Genomic DNA, 21,563 nt, shown 5'->3' with positions numbered 1-21,563 from the left:
TTAAAAACAGATTGTCATACTAAGGGAAGTAAGTCAAAAAGAGAAAGACAAATATCATATGATGTCACTTGTATATGGAATCTAAACTATGATACAAATGAACTTATTTGCAAAACAGAGACAGATTCACCATAGAAAACAAACTTATTACCAAAGGGGAAGGGGGGAAGGGATAAATTAGGAGTTTGGGATGAGCAGATACAAACTACTGAATATAAAATAGGTGAACAACAAGGTCCTACTGTATGGCACACAGAACTATGTTCAATATCCTGTAATAAACCATAATGGAAAAGAATATGAAAAAAGAATATATATATACATACAAATGTATAACTGAATCACTTTGCTCTACACCAGAAACTAACACAGCATTGTAAATCAACTATAATTCAATAATTTTAAAAAAAGAACAATTACTAAAATGTTTCCAAATTTCCAAAGACACCTTTGAAACTCAGGATTACTCTTTGCAACTTGAACCAATATCCAATTGATACACTTATTTTAATCTGATGCTTAAATTTCCCTGACAAACCATTTTTGTATTACTAGGCTACTGCAATATATACTGATTGGAGTGTGTTAGCGTTCTGTTCTGCTTTGTTTTCATTAATGGGCATTCAGAATATTCTAAACACATGAGAAACAGACGTCCAGAGAAGGCACAGTGCAGAGGGTTGGGGGCATTCCAGGGAAGGGTAACTTCATAGTATTATCCACAAACAACTAAAAGACAAAAAAGCAACTCATTACCTGCTGAGCTGTAGCATCTTGTTGGACATAAGCTACCTGGCCTGGGTCTGTAAACAGCGTCTAAACAAAAAACAACAACAAAAACTCATCAATAGATCTTTAGACAGCTCATCTACACAGGAAAATTTATCCTACTGCTAAGCACCAATTCCTGAGTGAGTGAACTCCCAAATAGCTAGCAATAATCTGTCATTAATAAAGAAGATAGATAGTAATCTTACATTTTGCTAAAAAAAGCCTTTCAGTCAGATGGCTCCAAACAGACTGTATAAGCTAACCATCTCCTTTGGCTAACATACTTCACACTTTATGATTTTATTCTAAAGCAAAGCCTCTCCTGAGATTGAATGTCACAGTTAATTAGAAAGGCATGCCATGAACAAAGAGGCATGCCATGAACAAAGGGACATGCATTCACACGTAACACCATATCACAGGGGTAGACTTGCAATTAAATGAAAATGGTTGGAGATATACTGACAAACAGAAGAGTACTGTATACCCAAGGATTATAACTCTTTCAAATATAATGCACACTCATTATCAAAAGAGAAGCAGAAGGAAAATAAATTGAATTTAATGTTCCATGTATTCTTTTTTGGAAAAAAGCCAGTAAAACCATAATTTAAAAAGTTCTGATTATAAACACATAATCTGGGTCATGGTACAGCAAAGCTAACTAGAGAAGGAAAATCTGCAAAGTTATTTGAGCCAGGGCACCACAGAAAATCTCCAATTTGGAAAAGTATTCTTTCCTCTAAATCCTTTAAGAGACTTTAATTTCCCCAAGGCTTTAGCAAACCTATGGGCATAAGAACTATGGCTAAATGCTGATTCCAGAGAACTGTAAAAGAGAATTTCAGCCAGTGTCAGTTTTCTTATCTTTGACGTTAAAAAAACTATCATAATTCAGACACTTAGTAACATAGTAATGAACTAAAAGTTGGGCATAGGACATTCTTTACATAATCTACATGCTCTTATTTTAATACAGTTGAGGCACTAAAACTAAGAAGGGACATTCCAAAAGTGCCCTCTGACTATTAGGCAACTTCATCTTTATATAGATTTGAAAGGTATTTATTAGGTGGGTCCCACATCCTCTTGGGAGTGATTTGAGTCTCTTGACTAAATACTGCAGAAGAGCAAATTTTTATTACCAGGATCCTACTGTAAAGTATGGAACTGTTTTCTCTTTTAATATGTTTAAAACTGCCTTGTACATTATAAAGTGCTAACAATACAAACTAACATTTATATATTGGGGAATTTATGTGTCATGCATTTGGGAAACTAACACTCAGGGTCACTGGCAAACCAATAAAAGTAGTTGTAATTGTACAGCTTTTACCTGTGCTTCTATTACAGTCCTGCAATTCAGTAAGTTATTAATAAATAGTAATTAGTAAGCTGGCAGGATCCCTGGATTACACGTTTAACCGAAATAGTCTGCACGTTTTCACTGATCTGTCTTGATTAACTTACATAGAAATAAATGCCATGTTTGGCCTGGTTCTTGATACTTAGGAAAAGTAACAAGCTGATAACCTTGTTAATAATAGTCAATCAATATCAATAGTCATGGGGAAAAGAACTCATTTGAGGTTAGTGCTCTAACTCCTTATTACATTTAATTTAAATAAATAAACCATATCTTCCTCTGCCGAGTTGGTTATAAGCTCCTTGAGAGCATGAATCTTATCTGGATATTTCCTGCATCCCCAACAAATAGCACGGTGACTGACAGAGAGTAAACCTAAGTAACTGGTGAATTAACTGATTAACAAACAAACTATAAACCATAGTCCTTCACGTGCCTGTGCAGCTTCCACGGGATGGATGTAGACCAGCGTGTGCTCCGGACCATCCACTGACGCGTAGGAGGTACCATCTGCCGTGTACACCACCTGCTGTGGTGGACGGACCTGGTCATCGGTGTAGACAATCTGGGCCACAGTTCCAGCGTCTGGAACAAAATGCACCTGGGGCAAAAAGGAAAACAAAACAAAGCAAAACAAAACAAAACAAAACAGCAAGTATGTAGCAACCAGCCTCGTGGAACAAAACCTGTCTTGCAAGATACCAAGAACACTACACACTTGCATTTCTAAAAGATCCCCCTGAAAGAAGAACGCGATTGATACTCCTGCATCTATGCCAAGTTAGTGACTTGGCAACGGGATCCAAGGACCTTGTCACTGATTTACTGCTTAATATTAGGCAACTGGTTTAAACTCCCCTTTGCCTCAAATGTCCAATGCAGGTATCTCTTTCGGGGAGTACTGAGGGGGTGGTTCACTGACCCTGGAAATGCGACAGAAGATGCCTGCTTGACAACATGACCAAACTACAAGATACAAATTATTCTGTAATGTGAAAAAACATGTCAACTCAAAAGCCAATTGCTCTCAACACATCATAAAAATTCTACTTTATAACCAAGAATGCCTTTTGGCAAACATGTTGAAATGAGGTCACTTTCTTTCCTACAAATTCTTTCACACTTCAAGGCCATTCTTGAGGCATATCAGTTATCGTTTGCTGACTCAGTGAATGTTAACAGAACTCTTCCTTGACGACCAGCTAAAGATACAAAATATTCTAAGAAAGTACTTTTAAGGGGTTCTGGACAGCAATTTCAGTTGCCACCAGGGGAAATAATTTTCTGTCTACCAGGAACTAAAGCAGAGAATGAATAGCACAGGCACTAGCTTCAATTACTCTCTGAAAGTCATATTAATGTACTTTTTGAAACAAGGAGCAAAATAAAGATTAAATAGAAGATAAGAATTTTTTAAAAAAAAGAACTAAAGCAGAAACTGGATTCTGTAAAGCGCTTTCTGAGTAGTGAGCTTTGGAGGTTCGAGTTTTAAAGGCTGGCACACAGTCTAGTGTCTGATGTTGAAGGTACAGAGCAGATGGTCAAAGTACACACTTGGGAGAGAAATAATTTATGTGCTGATATTGAAGTTAGGCTCTCTTAGGTCGGAATCCTTACTCTTACACTGTCTTGGCTTTAGACCTAACTTTTTTATTTCAGTTTTTTTTCCCAGTAGAACATAGTAGATCCCAAAGATAACATAAACTAATTCAATCCCCAGAAAGAAAACTGGAGACCAAATGTAGTCAAGCATCACATAAATAAAACAAACTTCCACTTCTATACTCAGTAATTAGTCCAGCTTCTACATAAATCTGCTTTATCCATGAAGATACAGTGTATATATATCTATGTAAGAATTAGGCTCTAAGATAACTGCACAGTTGTTAGTGCTGCAAGATAATTTTGTGAGTTTGGATTTGTTCATTAACATCAAAATCTTGAACTAATTTCAGTGCTTAAAAAAGTAAAAAAACAAGCAAGCCAACAAAAACACGTTTTCTCAAGAGTTATCCAAACTCTTCAACTTGGTCTTCATCACCCATTATTCAGCTAAATCAGAATTCCTGTTTGTGAGGAGAGTTGCAATAAAGGGTGCTGAGCTCTGCTGTCTACCGCCTGCTTACCCACAAATGTGGACCCTACTTATTAACACTCTACATGTTTGTTTATAAACAAAGTACACCAAAACATGTAGCTACATGAAAGTAGCCTTCCAAATAGCTTCCATGAGAACCAAAACAGCCTTCTCAATTTTTCTGCTGGAAGCATCTCTGGAACTTTTTTCCTCAGTATTCAGACTCAGACTTTTAATTCATACCAGATGATTGATTTTATGTATCGTACAAGGGTGAGTCAAAAATTATCCACACTCTGGTTACACTAAAACTTCTGTTGGCTGCACTGTCTTATCAGCACTTTCTGTTCAAGGCTACTGTCTCCGCAGTCACTGCTGTGCAGGTGTGAATGTGTTACATCAGTTCATTTGTAACTGCAGTGGGAGCAAAAATGGATGACCCACTTTTGACGTGCACAAAAGAGAGCATGCAGTGATTTGTTTTTTGTGGTCTGAGGGTGTACCTGGTGCCGTTATTTATCAAGGACTTTGTGCGCAGTGTGGAGAAAGTGTTTGGCACGAAGAAATGTGTATGAATGGACAGAAAAGTTCAAGGAAGGTCACACAAGTGTTAGCTATCAAGATGGAGCCGGATTCACTTCTGCTGAAGAAGTGAAGACAACAGTGCATTTGTGGCTCGCAGCTCAGCCTAAAACATTTTTTAATGAAGGAATACGAAAGCTTGTTGACAGATGGACAAAGTGTATGGAAAAGCAAGGACATTTTGTCAAAAATGATGTATTTGTCTTTTCTAAAGTTAATTAAAATAAATTCTACGGCCAGAGTGCGGATAATTTTTGACTCACCCTTGTAATACTTGTTATATTGCTTAAATTAAATAAAACATGCAGCGATCTTCCCTGGTGGCACAGTGGTTAAGAATCCGCCTGCCAATGCAGGGACAAGGGTTCCATCCCTGGTCCGGGAAGATCCCACATGCCACCGAGCAACTAAGCCCGTGTGCCACAACTACTGAAGCCCACGTGCCTAGAGCCCATGCTCTGCAACAAGAGAATCCACCTCAATGAGAAGCCCATGCACCGCAACAAAGAGTAGCCCCCACTTGCCGCAACTAGAGAAAGCCCGTGAACAGCAACAAAGATCCAACACAGCCAAAAAGAATTGAATAAATAAATAAATTTATTTTAAAAAATAAATACTAATGCTGATTTTAAAAAAAATTAAAAATAAATAAATAAATAAAATGTGTACATTTAAAGGTTTCAATGTTAATTTTCTGATTTTGGTAATAATACTATAGTTATATAATTTGATGAAAATTAAATTAAAATTACATATATATTTTAATGCTTTTAAAGTGAAGTTTTATACTTTGATCACACATAAAACACAGCTCCCCATGGCTGTTGACTCTCCCCCAGATTCAAATCCATACCAAAAACGCAGATTCGCCTTTCCTAAGAATAGTCAAAAGAACATGTAGCTGGCTAGGATAGCAATTTGAAAGGCAGAGATCACTCGTTATAGCAGCATCTGAACAACTGACTAACCTCCAGAGCTGTGGATTCAATGGGACAACTTTCAATTAGAGGTTTACATCCTGAATTTGAAAAGAAAAGGAGAAGCCACTCACTTTATAGACATACCTTGGACTTCATTACGCATGAAGAATGAAAACCCTTTCTTGGATAACACAAAAGAAAACCCCCAGTTTGAAGCTTTCAATATCATGAAATGAAATGAAGCAGTGAAACAGATTATGACAATAAGTTGGGGGGAAGGCAGAGAAGCCCATGGGTGGTGTGTAGCTCCTCGAAATCACAGAGACCCTTGCTGATGGAGCAAAGTGCTGAAACGCTGCCCAGTCCTTTTGTACCAGTTCTGCGCATGCACTCCCTCCCAGCTATTCATCGCTGTATAGAAGCTGCTGTTTCTCTAGCTGTCAGCAAACTATACCAACTAAGAAACTGCTGTCAACGCCCAGCTGGAAGACCACTCTTCACCTGTGCGGCATTCTCCTCGTGCTCTGCAGCTGGAGGCCATACATGTGAGCTTTCGTCTTTGGAATCCATCCCTTCCCCACTGGACGGTGTCCCAGGCACCTAGGGCAGCTCGAGTTGAAGGACAGTCATCTGTTTACCACTCGTGTGTTCATCAAGGACGAAAGGCCTTTCTGCGACGTGCCTGAAAAAAGAAGGAAAAGGATCCAAGACTTTAAATAAATGAATATATTTTAATAAGTTACAGTGTCAACCATAAAGAGGGAAAAAAAATAAAAGCTTTGTAAAAGATAATACACCTGGGCAAAAAGGTAGAAATGGAGAAATTACTTGTAATATTGCTCTGCTCTGGGCACACGTTAGGTGAATGGAACCTTCATCACAAATGCTGATGACAGTCCTCCTAGTTCTCCTGAGGAGGAGGACGAGGCCCCCAGGTGCTAAATGCAGGTGAGGGCTGGGTTCACACCAAGTCTCGCTGCTGTTCGGCCAGCTCGGCCCTCCCTTGCACACTTGTTTAGACACTGACTTCGTGTACCACCAACTCAAAATGAACAGCAGAATAATAAAAGTCACAAAACGAGGAAAAACTGGCAGGTGGAGGCAGCTGAATTTTCTGGGCTGCAATTTGGTGAAAACAATTATCAACTTTGTTTCCCATTGGGCCCATCACAGGAGTGATGAGTGAGCAAATCAAACATCAACTGAACATCAACATGCACAAAATCTACATCTTGTAACATTATTATTTTCCAAAATACATGTTTTAATCAATCTTCCCTTCTGATGATAAAACATTGACATTTTAAAGGTCACGTGATATTTGCTGTTTAACAGGGCAGCCAGGCCTGATAGACCTCCTCCCCCTGGCCCATTAAATAGCCCAATAGACAGGAAAGGCCAAACTGCTCAGAACACCATTCAACTAAAAGTAAGAGACCACTGCCCAGAGCTTCCCTGGAGATCCAGTGGTTAAGACTCTGCCTTTCAATGCAGGGGGCGCAGGTTCAGTCCCTGGTCAGGGAACTAAGACCCCACATGCCTTGGGGTGCAGCCAAAAATTTTTAAAATAAATAAATAATTGCATATTCCTTTAAAAAAAAAAACTGAAAGAAAGACTACTGTCCAAAACCCAGCCAGAATTTTCTCCACTGTTAATAGAAATAAGCTGAGACCCGTTCTTCGGCTACCCATGCTCCAACCTCGGAACCAGAACAGGCCCACAGAATAAAGAAAAGAGACTGGAACACCCAATGTCGGGACCTAAATCTGGGATACAGAATGGCCACGTCCAAACTGCCCAGGAGCCTCTTCGAAGCCACCGAGGAACCTGCCCCTCTTCTGCCGTGCCGCTACCATCCTCACCCCGACCCGAAGGCGCCCCAGCACACACTCACTTGCCCTGTACACACTGGAGGGTATGGGAAACAATGCCCGAGTCACCAACAGGTGATTATATAAGCAAAGGGGATGTGGGGACACTTTCTGGAGAAATGGAAGTGTTCTCTATTCTGCATTTAGACTGGGGTGGTGGTTACATGGGGAATTCATGTGTCAAAAGTCATCAACCTATTCAATTAAAATATGTGAATTTCATCATGTATAAATTATACCCTATAATATTGTCTTTTTAAAAAAAAAAAGCAGGGATTTCCTAGGTGGCGCAGTGGTTAAGAATCCGCCTGCCAATGCAGGGGACATGGGTTCAATCCCTGCTCCAGGAAGATCCCATGTGCTGTGGAGCGGCTAAGCCCATGTGCCACAGCTGTTGAGCCTGTGCTCTGCAGCCCATGAGCCACAACTATTGAGCCCATGTGCCGCAACCACTGAAGCCCACACACCTGGAGCCCATGCTCCACAACAGGAGGGGCTACCGAAATGGGGAGCCCGCACACCACAATGAGGACTAGCCCCCGCTCACCGCAGCTAGAGAAAGCCTGCATGCAGCAATGAAAACCCAGCACAGTCAATAAACAAACAAATAAATTTATTTTAAAAATTAAAAAAATAAAAATTAAAAAAAGCATACCTTTATATAGTAGTTCTATTTAAACATACAGAAAAAGAGAGTCAGGGTGAGCTGCACAGTATGTGAATCATACCTCAACAAAACTGTTATATATTTTTAAAAAGGAACAAAAAATATTACGAAAGCAAGGAATAAATGTCACCAATAATATAAAGATCTAAAGGAAGAAAATCACAAAATTGTACAAAAGGACATAAAGAGCTCAGTATTATAAAATCATAAAATGTTCTACATCAGAAGTACTCTTTAAAATATTTTTATTTTCTAATAATTTCAGACAGAAAAGCAACAAAAATAGTACAAAGAATTCCTATATTTCTTCACTCAGGTTCCCCAAATGGTACCATTTTACCATGTTTACTTTATATTCTCCTCCTTCTCTCTCAACCTCCCTTTTTTTTTTTAACTTGAACTATTTGAGAGTAAGTTGCAGACACAAAGCCCCTTTACTACTAAATTCTTATGTGCCTGTTTCCTAAAAACAGGACATTTTCTCACATAACCATGGTACTATGATCACAATGAGGACATAAACATGAAAACAGCACTATTACCTAATTTACAGACCATACTCAACTTTTGCCAATTGTCTGATTACCGTTCTTTGCAGAGAAGGAAACCCCTCTTTTTTCTGGTCCAGGATCCAATCTGGTATGGCACACGGTGCGTCCCGCTGACATGTCCCGTCTGTCCCCTCCGATCAGGAACAGTCCCCAGTCTTTCCTCGTGCTCCACGACCTTGACATTTTGGGAATGCACAGGCCATTTGTTTTTCAGAAGGTCCCTCAATTTGAGTTTGTCTGATGTCTCTTCATGGTTAGATTCAGGACATGTATTTTCAACAGGAATTAATACCATTAAAGAAGAAAAGATGCTGTGCTTTTCCCATACAGGAATTTGAGATTTTTTTTTTCAACTTAGTTTATCGATTGCACAATCCCTCAAGTGTACACTAGGACGCAGCAAGGGTCGAGGCAGGCTCACCCTGCGCACTCTGGAAACACACCAGCCCAGGGTGCTTTTCTTACCGGTTTTCATTTCTAGAAAGGTGCTTATTATTTCTATCTGGAATCCCTTAGCCACTCTTCAGAACCAGCCCATACCATCAATTTGTTATCTATTCTTCCAAAGATATTTTATGCATATACGAGCAAAAATATAAACACCCCCTGCCTCTCCGACCACACATGGCAGCATATTATTGACTCTATACAAAGCAGCATCTCTTTTAAACCTTACTTATTCCATATATCACCATACCTTTTACATTGTTCCATATCGATATAGCATTTCCTCATTCTTTATTACAGTTGCATCATTTCATTGTATGAATATATCACAATGTATTTAATCTTATGTTGATAAACAGGTTATTTTTAATCTTGTGTGATGAATAAGTTTGGACGTACAATGTGTTATATCTTGAATGCTTTCAGAGTCTCTGAGGGATGATGCGGAGTCAGTTACAGTGGCTGTATGACTGTTAAGTAACTATTAGTTTCTGAATTCCAGCATTGGAGCTGTCCTCTCTCTGTGTCTGGCACATGAGGGCCTGGGGGACACACCTGTGCAGAGGCAGCAGTCAGTATAAGAGGCAGAGTGGTTACAGCCTTGGGCTCTGGACCCAGATTTTGGCAGCAATTCTGTGACTTAACTGATCTCAGACAAAACATGGACATTCTCTAAATACCTCTCCTTCTCTGTAAAATCGGGATCATGAGGTTATTGAGAGAACACGAAACAATGCATATAAAATGCTTAGCACAATGTCTGCTCCATAACAAACACTCACATATTAGCTTTAAAAAAAGGTATTTGATCATGTTGCTTTTTCTGGTCTAACTGTCTGCCTCCCCATCTCAACTCTAAGTTCCTTCAGGTCAAGGAAGGTGAGTAACTCTCGATCTGGCGTGTTGCACGTCCTTAATCATTTGTACGGAATGGTCGCAGGGGGAAGAGAGAAGAAGACACCTGATCCCAATGGGCCAGAGATGACTTCTCAGAGACGGTGAATCTTGAAGGATGAACAGGAACAGGAAAGCAGAGATGGGAAGGGATAAGATATTTACGCCAGACTAAAATATCTTTTTACTAATCTTACCAAAATAAGGAAGTATACATTACATGACACAAAATGCCAGAAACTACATAAGGCAAGGATAAAGGGGGATTAAAAAAAAGAAAACAACCACTTAGCAGATGGGAGCAAAATAACAGAACAGCGCATTGACACATAAGTAAAGACTGCTAGTAAAATTTAGCATTACAGATGTGAGATATTGCACACAATGGCAGTTTCCAATAATTTTAGAATACTGTTAGCACATAAAGGAGCCCAAGATGGTGAAAACTCTTTCATTCAAAAAGTGTCTGGAATCTAAAGCAGTGATACAGAATACCCAGTTCTTGTTTTTTAGAATATTTGATACTTACAAGACCTATTGAGCTTCTGTAACTACTAAACTATTCAAAGCAATGTGACATTCTGCAGTTATTTATTGTTTAATAAATTGTTCAAGAAAACTGAATTCTAGGTATGACTCCGCTACTAAATAAGCGACTTTAAATCCTCTAGCATTAGTGTCCTCATCTGTGAAATGAGAGTATAAAGTGGTGTCTAGCCTTAAGCTTAGATGGGAAGCAGCAGAGTATAGTAGAAAATCCACAGACTCTGAGTTGAATGTACGGGCTTCCCCGATGACTCAGCTGCTCAGTAGCTATGTCCTTCAACCAAATCATTTAAATTCCCTGAGCCTCAATATCATCCTATGTAAAATGGAGAAGATAATTACCTCCTGGTGTTACTATGAGGGTCACATGATATATGTAAAATGCCCAGGCACAGAGCTAGCACATGGTAGTGCTCAAATACGTCAACTTGCATATTTTACTGATGAGCTAGAAGAGCTTCAGAATTTTTTAAAACAGTTCACATTTTTTTAAACCCAGCAATTTATCAAATAACCAATGCCCTGTACCTGAACTTCCTTCACAGCAAGGCCTGTCATATTTGATTTCCTTTTTTATTACTATTTTTTTAACTGCACAATTTATAGAACCCCATTGATCTTGATTTATAGGCGATAGGGAAGGAGGATTCCAGGAGCTACCTTAGCGCTGTCCAATAGGCAGGTGCTGACAGGCTCTGTGAGCTAGGGACAGACTTCCTCCACTCCTCTTCTTGACCTGAAAAAACCTGAGATCCATAAGCTGTACCTTGTCTAGAAAATGGCCACCTATCTTCCTTCTTTTACCCACTGTCTAAAATGTTAGAGACTTCATTCCCAGGAAGAGAAGCATTTCTATCCTCTCTAATGATTTTATTCAACATATATTTAGTAAATACTTATTAACAACAAATATTTATTAAATGTGCCAGGTCCTATATATATTGATATATGAATAGCATTATATAATTGAAAGTAGGAGCTTCAGCATCAGACAAATCTGGGTTCTACACCCCCAAATCTACCACGCACTTACTAGGTGTGATATCAGGAAGGCACAGACTGATTGCCAGTCACCTCGCTGGAAAATCCAAATTATCTGCCCGGCATGGTTGTTGTAAGAGTTAACAGTGTGCATTTCATCAAATCTTTAATGCACTTTTTTTCACCTGTTAACATTTCAATTTTACCACACTGGTGCCCTGCAGTCGCTACCACCCAGGTGGCAGTGAGGGTGTGGATGCACTGCCTGCTCGGGTGTGACCTTGCTCACAGTCCTTCATTAGTTCTGTCCTCGCTTCACTGAGTCATGTGTGCTGTCAGCACTAGACACACACCCTGAGTGTAACTGCTATTTTAAATGTCTTCAAGAAGATGACACTATAATTTGGCATTAAAACTGAAAGGCATGGGAACAGCAGCTGGGCATAAATTTGATTAGGGAAGCGAACATCCATCACTGGAAAGATGACCTTGCCCACCAGACCCATGGGACTTGGGTATAAGAGACAGCGGCGTGAATGATGCTGCACTGTGCAGTGTTATTACTGAGATACGTGGAAAGATGGGCCTGCCACAGGCTGAGTAAGAAAACACCAGATCAGAACGCCCAGAATCGTGTGCCCTCTTTTCAGAAACGCTGTGTCACCAGCACTCTTAATGGCACAGAGACACTGAGGACTCTGAGCCAAAAGTGATTCTGAAAATTCAGCCTCTGAAAGTGACAACATTTGAGGAACATGTTAAATAATTTATTTCACTTATATTTCCCCTTTTATGTATGCAGGAGTGATGTGATAAAAATCTATACCTAAATAAATCTAAAAGATCTCTTTCAACAAGTATATAATAAAATTCTAAGTAGTAAACAGTGCTTGCATCAGAGTTTAATTGGCAAGGCCTTTTCCTTTCGTAATGATACATAACATAACTGTTTTTTCTTACCACCAACATCTTAGATTCAATACAACATGACAGCACTTGGGATCACATAGCATAATGACGAACATTCAAGAAACGGTAGCAATTTTGTCATGCTTTGTGAACACTGAGCATAAAAGGGGAGCAAGAACTCTGCTCCCATTGGAGCTCACAATGGGAGCAGGGATGTGGGAGGGATGGGCAGCTGGCTTCCCAGCTCAGCAGGGATGCCTGCCTGGTAAAACTGACAGTGAGGAAGAGTAAGGGGGAGAAAGAAGGAAAGAGAAACGCCTGCCTTTCCAGCCGGTTCACTAATGAGGCTGGCCCTGAGCCAGACGATGGAGTGGCCCAGTGGTCCAGCCTCCGCACTGCCTGCCCTCCTTGCAGTTCCCACCCCAGAGCTGAACCCCCTCATCATCCACCAGCCTGGTTCCCACCACCACCAGCCCTTCTGGGCTCAAAGAAGCCAATTCTCCAGCACCACTCAGGACTTGGAGTCAAGAAGCTCCCATTTCATCACCTGCATGTAGAGGTAGAAGAAGGGGCCCCAATCCACCTTAGAAGGTAGGTGTGCACCTGGGATGACAGGATGAACTATAAACACAATTTCACTTTAAAATGTTGTTATATATATGGTTAAATTCCCCAGGATCATGGCACATTATTAAACCTCAGAAACACTAAGGTTTCTGTGCTGGTGTGGCTCCTTCCACAGGCATCATTCTTTACATGGAAAGAAGTGTGCCATGTTCTAGACAGTATACTTGCAAGTCGGCTTTTCTGGCTCATTACAGACTAACCAGCAGAAACTGCTAACTCATTCTCTGAAATCCAACACGAGACACACTACAGAAAGAAGTTAGAGGGACACTGATAGACATGCAAAACGAGCATAAAAACTGTGAGAAAGAAAGTGGAGGAGGTGGATTCGCAATCTGGGGATGGAGCCGTGGGTAGCTCCTGGGATCCGGAGGCAGAACAGAAGGGGACCAGCCACCACAGTGGAGGGGAGAGAGGGAAAGAGGCAGAATTTCCTTGCTCTTCTCTCCCTGAGCTCCTGCTGCCCAGCCTGCCTGCAGCCACCATCCCCGCAGTGCAGAAACTCAGCAGCCAGCCCAGTGCTGCCAGCAGAGGGGAGACCTCAAGGCACACGAGAAGGCTGGGCAGGGAGCAGACACCAAGGGCCAGGAGGCCAGCCAGCTGCCTCCCCTCAGGGCCAGGGCAGTGCTGTGCACGGACAGGAAGGACCCCCCACTGGCCAACAGGCAATGGCTGGGCCCAGAGGCGCTCTGGCCTGATGTACAAGCAATTGTTTATTCTTGTTTGCTTCATCTCTCACCTTTCTCTGAATGAACAGGTAGAACTATCTGGTGACTTTTGCTGACCCAAGTATAAAAAGAGCATCCTTCAGGAATACTTGCATAGAAGTTTGTCTCCATTTAAAGGGGTGCTGCTTGAGCTCGCTTTAGGTTAGTTACACTGGAATAGGAACGCAGCCACTGGAACAGCAACTTGGATTTTCCATACTTATGTCAGAGCAGGCTTCAGAGTTAGACAACCTGGCTTAAAATCACAGATCTGCCACTCGTGGCTTTGACAATTTGTTTACTCTCTCTGAACTTCAGTGTCCTCATCCACAGGATGTAGAACTGAAGGATATTAGGTGTATTATATTAGAGAACAACTGTAACTAATGTACACAATACAAAAACACCTTCCTGTCAAAAAACAGAAAGGACACCCTTCTGAAGTCATATTTAAGATTAGATTCCACTTGGTAAAAGAGTGATTTCACTCTATGTATAGAGGGGGAAAAAAAACATGTTCATTAAAGCAATAAGTTATAAAAAGTGAAAAGAAAGATTATGGGGAATCCAATTTATGACACAGAATAGTAGAATTTCAAAACCAGAAGAGACATTCCAGGCCCATGGTTCTCAAATATGTCCACAAGACAGGACCACAGTGTTCTTTGCCAAGCACCATGAAACATTAATATGTTTATTTTTTACATCACAAAACAATATTAGCTAACATTTGTATAGCACTTACTATGTGCCAGGCATGTTCTAAGTACTTTACATGTATTGATTTATTTAATCTTCACAATAACCCATGAAGGTGGTACCTTATTATCTTTACTTTACAGGTGAGGGACTGAGAAAGAGAGAGGGTAAGTGACCTGCCCAGGGTAACAGAGCTGGTAAGAGCTAGTATGTGGCAGAGCTGTAATGTCCAGAAGCCCAGGCATCTGGCTACTGAGCCTACGTGGTGGCCATCGTTCCACCCTGCTTCTTGTTCCATAAACTAAGATCATTAGATCTGTGTTAAGATTCCAGCATAAATGGCTCCATTATATGAGCAATCTAAAAATCACATCCAACCTCATTTTATAATTTTTTTAAACTATCTAGGTATCCCCAAGTTTTCCACTAACCTTTTTTGCTACTTGTTCATTTGTCACCTCCTAGTGCTAAGGTGATTGGCAAGTAACAGCAACAAAGAGTTAATGAAATTTCATGGAACAAAAAATTAAGAAAATTCTATGCTTTATCTTTATTTAAATGAAAATACAGCTTGGTCCAGCTCTAGAACACCACTGTTTGGGGAGAGGGCAATTTGGGAACCACTCACGTAGAGCAACTTTCATTTTACATAAGCTATCATCTGCCCCAGCCCTCTGGGCCTGGCACCGTGGCCCTGGCACAGCCAAGGGAAGACAGTGCACACAGGCCAAGCACAGGACAGGATATGCCACCGTGTATCAGCATCAGTCTGAGAAGTAACACCCATCAATTCCTTCCACTGATTTAATGTCACAACACCCGACGAAGTTGTTTAAACCCATACCCTCATGATTCAGAATACAAAATAGGAAAGGATCACAAGTGCTCTGCTCTGCACAGCTGATCACCACTGCACGACTAAGTAGCTACAGTAAACATCAGAACTATAAAATCAGACCAAGTAGACTGGAAATAAAGGGCTTCTACTACATCTAAATGTCCATCAACAGACGAATGGATAAAGAAGATGTGGTACGTATATACAATGGAATACTACTCAGCCATAAAAAAGAATGGAAATAATGCCATTTGCAGCAACAAGAATGGACCTAGAGATTATCATACTAAGTGAAGTAAGTCAGACAGAGAGGGACAAATACCATATGATATCACTTACACTTGGAATCTAAAATATGACACAAATGAACTTACCTGTGGAACAGAAACAGACTCACAGACATAGAGAACAGACGTGTGGTTGCCAAGGGTGGGTGGATGGGGAAAGGATGGATTGAGAGTTTGGGATTACCAGATGCAAACTATTACACAGAGAATGGATAAACAACAAGGTCCTACTGTATAGCACAGGGAACTACATTCAATATCTTATAATAACCTATAATGGAAAAAATATGAAAAAGAATAGATACATATATGCATAATTGAATCACTTTGCTGTACACCATAAATGAATACAACATTGTAAATCAACTATACTTCAATTAATTAATTAATTATGAGAGAAAAAAAGCTTCTACAATGTTCACTCATTTAGAATGGCAAGTTGAGATTTTATATTTCATTGATTTCTGGAAGACATAGTTTTAGAACTTAGAAGGAAACAAAGAAACTGAACTTGGTTCTAAATGGTGAATGGGAACTGGTAGGGGAAGTAACAATGGACAAACAACAAAAGTATATAGATTTCGACACAAATTCCCCATTCTTGCTGAAAAGGGGAAGCCCAAATAATCTATCTCATAGTTTCTCAATTTTAAAAATTCACAACAAATTACGATTTCCATTGAGAAAAAAAATGGACATGAGAAGTGAAAACTATCAGCAACACCCTCCCCTTGCCCGGCAAGGTGCCTCACGCCCCAGCAGACACTTTATCTGCACTTCACCCCAGCCAGGGGCCGGGAGGAGGGCTGGTGCAGAACAAAGTGACCGCAGACAGGGTGACAACTCACCCACAGTCTTGGATCTGGTCAGCCTGAGGTCCCTCCGTTTGTCAGAGCCTAATTCCATCTTATGGGACCACTCTGACCCCAGCTAAAGAGCTCCTGGAAACCTACAAGCGAGGGCAGAGTAGTAGGACTAAAATATCATTTTTTAATTCCATGGGGAAATATAATAAGAACAATTTCAGTGAAGGGAAGTATGCCTAAGGAATTAAAAGTTTCTGAGAAAGTAAATAATCAGGAAACCAGGCTTTCATAAAGGCTTTCAACGAATTGTTAAAATTATAATAATAAACCTTTGACTATGTTCCAAATAAAAAAGAGGTTTTTAATTAAGCAGTTACGGATTGGGAATATTTCCAGATAAGCAGAGAGGTCTAAGGGTAAAGATGAAGGATGAAAAAGTGATCATAATGGGGTCTTCCAGGTATTTCTACTGACGCCATTTACATTTCACACTTGTTATAAACGTTGGCAATGAAGCAAACAGTGAAATGTACAAGACTGCAGAAAAACTCTGATAAAATGTCATACCATTGAGAAAAAACTCCAGAAAAAACCTCCAGAAACTTGGTAAGTGAGCAGGGGAAAATGGCAGATAAATTTCAGTGTAAGCAGCCCTTTTAATATTATGAGACTGAACTATCTATTACAATCTAAAAACTATTGTAAAAACATAAAAATAGAACCACCTGGACTTCCCTGGTGGCACAGTGGTTAAGAATCCGCCTGCCAATGCCGGGGACACGGGTTGGATCCCTGGGCCAGGAAGATCCCACATGCCTTGGAGCAACTAAGCCTGTGCGCCACAACTACTGAGCCTGCACTCTAGAGCCTGTGTGCTGCAACTACTGAAGCCCGCGTGCCCAGAGTCCATGCTCCGCAACAGGAGAAGCCACTGCAATGAGAAGCCCTCGCACCGCAACAAAGAGTAGCCTCTGCTCACTGAAACTAGAGGAAGCCTGCACGCAGCAATGAAGACCCAATGTAGCCAAAAAGATAAATTTTTCTTTCTTTCTTTCTTTCTTCCTTCCTTCCTTCCTTCCTTCCTTCCTTCCTTCCTTCCCTCCCTTCCTTCCTTCCTTCCTTCCTTTCCTTCCTTCCTTCCTTCCTTCCTTTCTTTCTTTCTTTCTTTCTTTAAAAAAAAAAAAAGAACCACCATATGATCCAGCAGTTCTTTTTCTGGGTACTTACCTGAAGAAAACAACCATCCATCGAGAGATGAATGGATAAAGCAATTGTGGTATGTATATGCAATGGAATATTACTCAGCCATAAAAAATAAAATAAAATTTTGTCATTTGTGGCAATGTGGATGGACCTAGAGGGTATTATGTTAAGTGAAGTAAGACTGACAGAGAAAAACAAGTACCATATGATTTTACTTTTATGTAGAATCTAAAAAACAAAACAAACAAAACAAAGAGAAAACAGACTCAGACACAGAGAACAAACTGGTGATCTCCAAAGGAGAGGGAGGAAGAGGGACAGACGACATAGGTAAAGCAGATTAAGAGGTACAAATTTCCAGCTATAAAATAAATAAGTCCCAGGAATGTAGTGTATGCATAAGGAATATAGTCAATAATATTGTAACAGCTTTGTGTGGAGATGGATGGTAGTGGACTTATTTTGGTGATCATCTCCTAATGTATACATATATTGAGTTGCTATGTTGTACACCTGGAACTAATACAATAGTCTGTTAATTATAGCACTGTTAAATAAATAACTTAGAAACCAAAAAATAAATAAATAAATAAAAACTATTGTAGAAGGAATTCCCTGATGGTTCAGTGGTTAGGACTCAGCACTTTCACTGCAGTGGCCCAGGTTCAATCCCTGATCAGGGAACTAAGATTCCACAAGCGACACAATATGGCCAAAACATAAAAATAAAAAAATATTAAATAAAATAAAAATAAAAAATACAAACTATTGTAGAATATATTCTAAGTAACTTTTCTTAATTGGTGTCTGGCCATAAGCAAGGACAACACTGTGTAACCAGAAAAGAGCTGAACTCTTTTTTTCTAAGGTTTAAAAAAAAAAAAAAAACAGATTAGAAAACACAGGATGACAAGAGCAAGCAAGGAATGAGTCATGTCAAGCGGGTCTGCAACAGTCACCTTGGTCATCTCTGTCTTCTCCATTTACGTGTCCCTTTGCCTTCCACTTCCCCGACAGAAATCTCCACATTACACAATGATTCCTCCTTCTTTTCTTGTGTACAAAAAGGGTTTCAGAGACTATCAACTAAGGGTTCTCTTCCTTGAAAGAAGGTTATTTTTTCCAGTCAGGGCTGTGGCACTCCTTTCTTCACACCTCAAAAGAGGCATGCAAGCAAATCTTCCTCTGTGTCAACCCAAGAAACTTGGGCTTTATTTTCCCAGCTCAGATAAGAAATTTTTACGCACCAAAAAATCAAAGATTGATCCTCCCATCCTTTTGACAGTTAGTTAGCAATGCATTCGAACCCCATGATGTCATTCAAAGGAACTCCTACCATTCACTCAAAGAAAAGAAAAACCTAGGCTAAGGACACACTGGAGGTCTTAGCCTGACAATTCTACGTAAATATCCTTGAGAGTTCAAAAGGAATCAACACACAGCATGAATTCTGAAGAATGACGGACCTTGATGTCTGCCTTTTCCTTTTTACAAAGAATAGCTGGTTGGCTGGTAAAAGGTGAAGGCAATTCCAAAGAGGACTCTGTCAGGAGTCCTCCATTCTGCTCTTACAAGATTTCAGGTGGAAACCTCAAACCCCACTGTATCACAGGCCTACAGAGAAGCACACAAACCATTAACGTCCAACTTGAGGGATGTTCACAAAGTAAATGCATGTGGATCGAGGAACAGAAAGCCACCAGCTCCTGAAAGCCCCATGGCGCCCTCTCCCAAAGGCGCCGCCATCTGCCTCCACCTGCCTCCACCCTCCGCCCATCCTCCGTGGTGGGGTGGAGGGCTGCAGAAGGGCCCTCCACCCCACCAAGCTGACTCGAGGCTGGTATGCAGTCTCTGTAAGGCTATAAGACAGAGTCTGCTCCTAGGTGTGACCTTCTGGGAGTGGCAATGGAAATGTCAAGTTGTTTCCTAGTGAGCCTCTTCCTTAGTGGGCCCTGAATTCCAATTTTTTTCTTCCCAGCAAAGTTAAAGTACCAAAATTCCACTCCGCTATTCAGCTGCATTTGGCTTGACTTAACCTCCTGGCCAACATAGCCTAGTCAACAAATAGCTCGAGGGGAAAATCAGAGCTGGATTTCAGGCTGCCTCCTGGCCTCTGGGATGTTGGCCCCTCTGTTCTGATAGCCTTTGCAGCTCTTCACCTGGAATGTCTTATCTCTCCAGACCCGCAAAGCAGCCTAAAGCACTACCTGCTTCTCTAGCCTCTCAGCAGCCCTTTCCAACCAGCTTCCCAGCCTCCTGGGAATCAGAAAATGCTCCAAGGGGAAAAGCAGGTGCAGAAAGCTTGGCACATTTCAGTAAGCATCCCCTCTCCCCTGCGTCTGACCACTCAGAACCAGCTGCCTTGGTAGGAAACTGAGGGCAATCCCAGGAGTATGAGACTGTGAAAAACATTTCGCCTTTGATCTTGTGACTGTGTTTATCAAAATCTGAGAACTGGTGGACACCAGTAATGGTAACCCTGGTAAGAAAAAACACGGTCATATGACATATCTGATACGACAAAGTATAATCAAGATACACCCAGAATCACTAAATAGGTCATTGCTTTATCAAGGAGCAGAAAAGCAATGAGAATTCCCATAAATAAAAAGCGTATTACCATTAAAATGATGGTACACAACTGCTTCCACAGTTAAGAAACTAAGTATACGTATGATATCAATGTTTATAACTTAATTTTAATGAGCTGGAAAGAAAGAAACATGGAGAGGAGGAGAAGCAAATTACTTAAGATATTATCTAGTACCATAAACTAGCAAATCCGAATATCTGAGGGAACTTGAACTCAGGCCAATTATAAGACTGCAAAGGTACAGTGGGAACTCAGCTGCTCCCAAGTTACACAAAATCAAAATCAGTCCTTGGAAACGCAGAGTACACTGAGCCAAATATGGTATTAAAAGAAATTCTCTGAGAAGTCCACATATTACAACCCAAGATGTAGATCTTGACGTCTGGCTGTAGAGTTTCTGAAGTTTCTGTATCTGTGACCTGTGTCATGCCCACGACAGCACTGTCACATTAGTTCAGATATTAAGAGGAGCCAACCACACAGTGGATAAACCCAGGCTCAAGTTGGCACAGCCAAGGCTAGTGGTAGGGCAGTTTGGGGACTAGAATGTACATCTCTCTCCTCCCCCAGTGCCTCCAACCTGCTTTAGTTAACAGGATGGACAGAGGTTCAGGGATGACCATCAGAACTGTCAGAAATCACACATGGACAGCCTTCCATCACGTAGGGCCATGGTGAGTCCTTACACAATCCCTGGTGCCTTAATAGGACCTTCTGCTAGCCTACTACCCACCCCACTTTCCCTTCCCCCACCTCGAGCATCGCTGCGTGAACACAGCTCGACTCAGACGGTCTGGGTTCATGCTCTTCAGCCACCATCCACTCACTACGTGACCAGAGACAAGTCACCTTACTTCTCAAGGCTCAACTCCCTCATCTATAGAACAGGAAGAACAACAATGAGAGATCCACTCCCTAAAGTAGAACTATGAAATAATACGGTGAAACCACAAAATCAGTGAAACAAAACACCATACCTGGCACTTGGGAAACACTTGCAAACATTCATGGTTGTGGTTGTTCCGGTTACTGATATTAATTATTAATATACCTTAACAATTCATGTTCATTCCTAGGCTTAAGAGGAAGGAGCACCTCTGGTTCTTCACCTGCTCTTTTGTAAGCGAAACATTCTTGAAATTCTAATCATACAGATTGTAAACTCTCCACTAAAAAGAAAGGTTTTTCCAACTAAGAAAATATATAGTATATTGTAGCTT

The 21,563-nt window shown here is 40.7% G+C and overlaps 1 protein-coding gene across 2 annotated transcripts in view; it reads right to left on the bottom strand.

Moving 5' to 3' along the window:
- PRDM10 (PR/SET domain 10) overlaps positions 1-21,563 on the bottom strand; it is an 89,488-nt gene that overhangs the window by 54,488 nt on the left and 13,437 nt on the right. For both annotated transcript variants that reach the window (XM_057748826.1, XM_057748827.1), the window contains exons 2-4: positions 6,218-6,398; positions 2,574-2,738; positions 757-816 (exon numbers count right to left, since the gene is read on the bottom strand). In XM_057748826.1, coding sequence (XP_057604809.1) covers positions 757-816; positions 2,574-2,738; positions 6,218-6,286 — 294 coding nt within the window. In that variant the 5' untranslated portion in view covers positions 6,287-6,398. The remainder of the gene's footprint in view (positions 1-756; positions 817-2,573; positions 2,739-6,217; positions 6,399-21,563) is intronic.

This window comes from Hippopotamus amphibius, chromosome 9 (assembly GCF_030028045.1).
Source record: "Hippopotamus amphibius kiboko isolate mHipAmp2 chromosome 9, mHipAmp2.hap2, whole genome shotgun sequence".
Classification (NCBI taxonomy): Eukaryota; Metazoa; Chordata; class Mammalia; order Artiodactyla; family Hippopotamidae; genus Hippopotamus; species Hippopotamus amphibius.
This window is presented reverse-complemented; position numbering and strand designations above follow the sequence as displayed.